Source organism: Physeter macrocephalus, unplaced genomic scaffold (genome assembly GCF_002837175.3).
Source record: "Physeter macrocephalus isolate SW-GA unplaced genomic scaffold, ASM283717v5 random_278, whole genome shotgun sequence".
Taxonomy (NCBI): Eukaryota; Metazoa; Chordata; class Mammalia; order Artiodactyla; family Physeteridae; genus Physeter; species Physeter macrocephalus.
The window spans coordinates 49890-52342 of NW_021145644.1; the positions used below are offsets into that span (position 1 = coordinate 49890).

Consider the following 2453-nt stretch of genomic DNA (forward strand, 5'->3'; position numbering starts at 1 on the left):
GGAGCGGCTGGGCCCGTGAGCCATGGCCGCTGAGCCTGCGCGTCCGGAGCCTGTGCTCCGCAACGGGAGAGGCCGCAGCAGAGGGAGGCCCGCGTACCACAAAAAAAAAAAAAAAAAAGAAAAGAAAGTAAAATAAGAACCTCAGCAAAAGCTAAAGAAGAGCCCAGACTGAAAACATAAGATAGGAACCTGTTAGGGAAGAAACTACACATTAGGGTATTTCTTAGAGTGGGACTATCAGAGCCTAACTTGGGATGGAAAGGGCTTGGAGCCAGGGCTCCCCGTTCGGGATGTCTAGTCATTTCCATCAATGGCTTCACCCTGTCGGCTGGGCTCCCCACCTCCACCAGCGCTGAAGCCACACTGCGCCCACCCCAGGGAAGGTGCTGAGAACTCACCTGTTCCACCTTGCCCCTCCTGCCAATGCTCTGAGCTCTGCCTCCGGTCATGGTCTTCATGACTCCAGTCCTGGAGTAAGGCCCAGCCGAGGGGGTGGGGACTCCATAGGGGTGGGGGGCTCTGGTCTGGGATGGGGCCACGGAGGAGACCAGGGTGGGCTGCACTAGCCACTGCAGGTCCGGGCTGGTCGAGATGGCGGTCACTGTTGGGATGAAGTTGGCACTGGAGACGGCCAGATCGGTGCAGAAGTCCTAGAATGAAACAGAAGGAGAAAGCTGACGTGAGTGAGCAGATTCTGGACGCAGGTGGGGTGAGCAGAGTTCCCAGTGCCGCATGCAGCAGGGCGAGAGGGAGGAGAAACCGTTCTACCATGGACTGCTGAGGTCTTTTTACATGCCCCTCATCCTGGATGAAAGGTTTCCCCCTTTCTTCCCAAGAATTCCGCAGCGCAGTGCCTTTTTCCTCCGTCCTGCTGCTGCGTTCCCGTTATCCCTTCAGCATCACTCGCTTGAAAGGGGGTTTGTTATAAATATCTCTGACGTCTGCGCTGACGCAGGCGCCGCTCCGGAGTCTCCTGAATGAACTCGCTTTTTATCAATGAAACTGCCTTACACACCCGCCTGCTTCACCCCACCCCTCCTCCTTGCTCCAGGCTGCGACGGGAGGGGAGATTGCCGCTTTTTGCCGCCTCCCCAGAGGCGCCGGGCTCTAGTTGGCGAGTCTTTGCTTGGGACACTTTTGTCCCAGCTAATGCCAGAGATCAGTCAGGGAGGGCGGGCCGGGGGCAGCTCAGAATGAGCCTGCCGCGGGAAAGGAGAACCAATTCTTATTATGACAAGCTTCCGTGCGCTCCGAACAAGTTCGGGGCTCCTGAGGTAGGGCTGCTCCGGCCGGGGCAAGCCTCCCTCCCCGCCGGCGAAAGGGTTCCTCGACTCGTCTTCCTGAGCGTCCCGCCCCGGTTTCTCCTCCCCGGTGACCCCGAGCCCCGAGCCCCGGGCCCCGGGCCCCGCGGCGGCGCGAAGCCAGCCTCACCTGCGCATTGACGGGAGAGCCCATACTGGAGAAGGAGTCGGCCGGTGAGTGGTAGTAGGAGAGGCTGTCCCCGGCCGGGGAGGCGCTGCTGCAGCGGGAGGATGACGCCTCGTAGTCGGCGTTGAAGCCAGAGAACATCATGATCGCGGGTAGTCAAAGCCGGGCGAGGGGCTGAGGGAAGGAGGCAGGTAGGAGCTGTGGGGCAGAGCTAGGTAGGAGCGCTGTTGCTGCTCGCTCGCTGCGCCGCCGCCGGCTTAGTCTCAGCTTCTTAGCTGCTCGCTGCCGATGCGGTTGGGAGTAGTAGGCGCCGCAGCCACCGCTTTTATAACCCTTTTGTGAATGAGCCCTACACGTCACCGGGCGCAACCATTGTGGCTCCCGAGGGGTGTCGCGCGGGCCTGGCCACATCTGCGGTCTCCTTGCCGTCTCCGCCGCCCTCGCAGCCCTGCCTCCCGTCTTGTCGTGTTTCTTTGTCTTGTGAGCGTTTCGCAATCTGGGTCTTGGGGTGGCTTGGAGCCCCAGAGATGAGGGAATTCGGGGATGGCTCCCCCCACGACCGCAGGGAACGGCCGTGGAAACCTGCTGACGCAGATGTCCTAATATGGACATCCTGTGTGAAGGGGAGGGAGGGATTGACGGGAACTGCTCGCGGGCTGCAGCCAACACCGAGGGTGCAGCGCGGGGGGAGGCGGGGGCCGCGGCCAGGGGGAGGGGAGGAGGGAAAGGAGGAGAAGGCGAGCGAACGTTCGCACCTGGTTCAATGCGGACCCTTGTTCCCGGGGTGGGAGGATGGGGTGGGGGCGCCCTTCTACCCCTCTACGGAAAGCGGGGCACAGTTCTGAGGCTCTGGTACAGGCGAAACAGGTACACAGCCCCGAGGGCTTAAGCCTCGGCCCCCGAAGGAATGCGCCTCCACCCCCATTCCCCATTCTAGCCCTAATTCAGGGCAAACTGTGGGAGCAGACCCTCAGCCCCTCGCCTCAAGCCCCCAGACTCCAGCACTACTAGGATTGCTACTGCGT

At 61.4% G+C, this 2453-nt stretch overlaps 1 protein-coding gene across 1 annotated transcript in view; it reads right to left on the minus strand.

The window, feature by feature from the left end:
• The window catches only part of FOS (Fos proto-oncogene, AP-1 transcription factor subunit), a 3966-nt gene extending 2230 nt beyond the window's left edge, over positions 1 to 1736 (minus strand). The window contains exons 1-2 of the mRNA XM_007117126.4: positions 1432 to 1736; positions 399 to 650 (exon numbers count right to left, since the gene is read on the minus strand). Coding sequence (XP_007117188.1) covers positions 399 to 650; positions 1432 to 1572 — 393 coding nt within the window. The 5' untranslated portion in view covers positions 1573 to 1736. The remainder of the gene's footprint in view (positions 1 to 398; positions 651 to 1431) is intronic.
• Between the last annotated feature and the right edge of the window lie 717 nt (positions 1737 to 2453).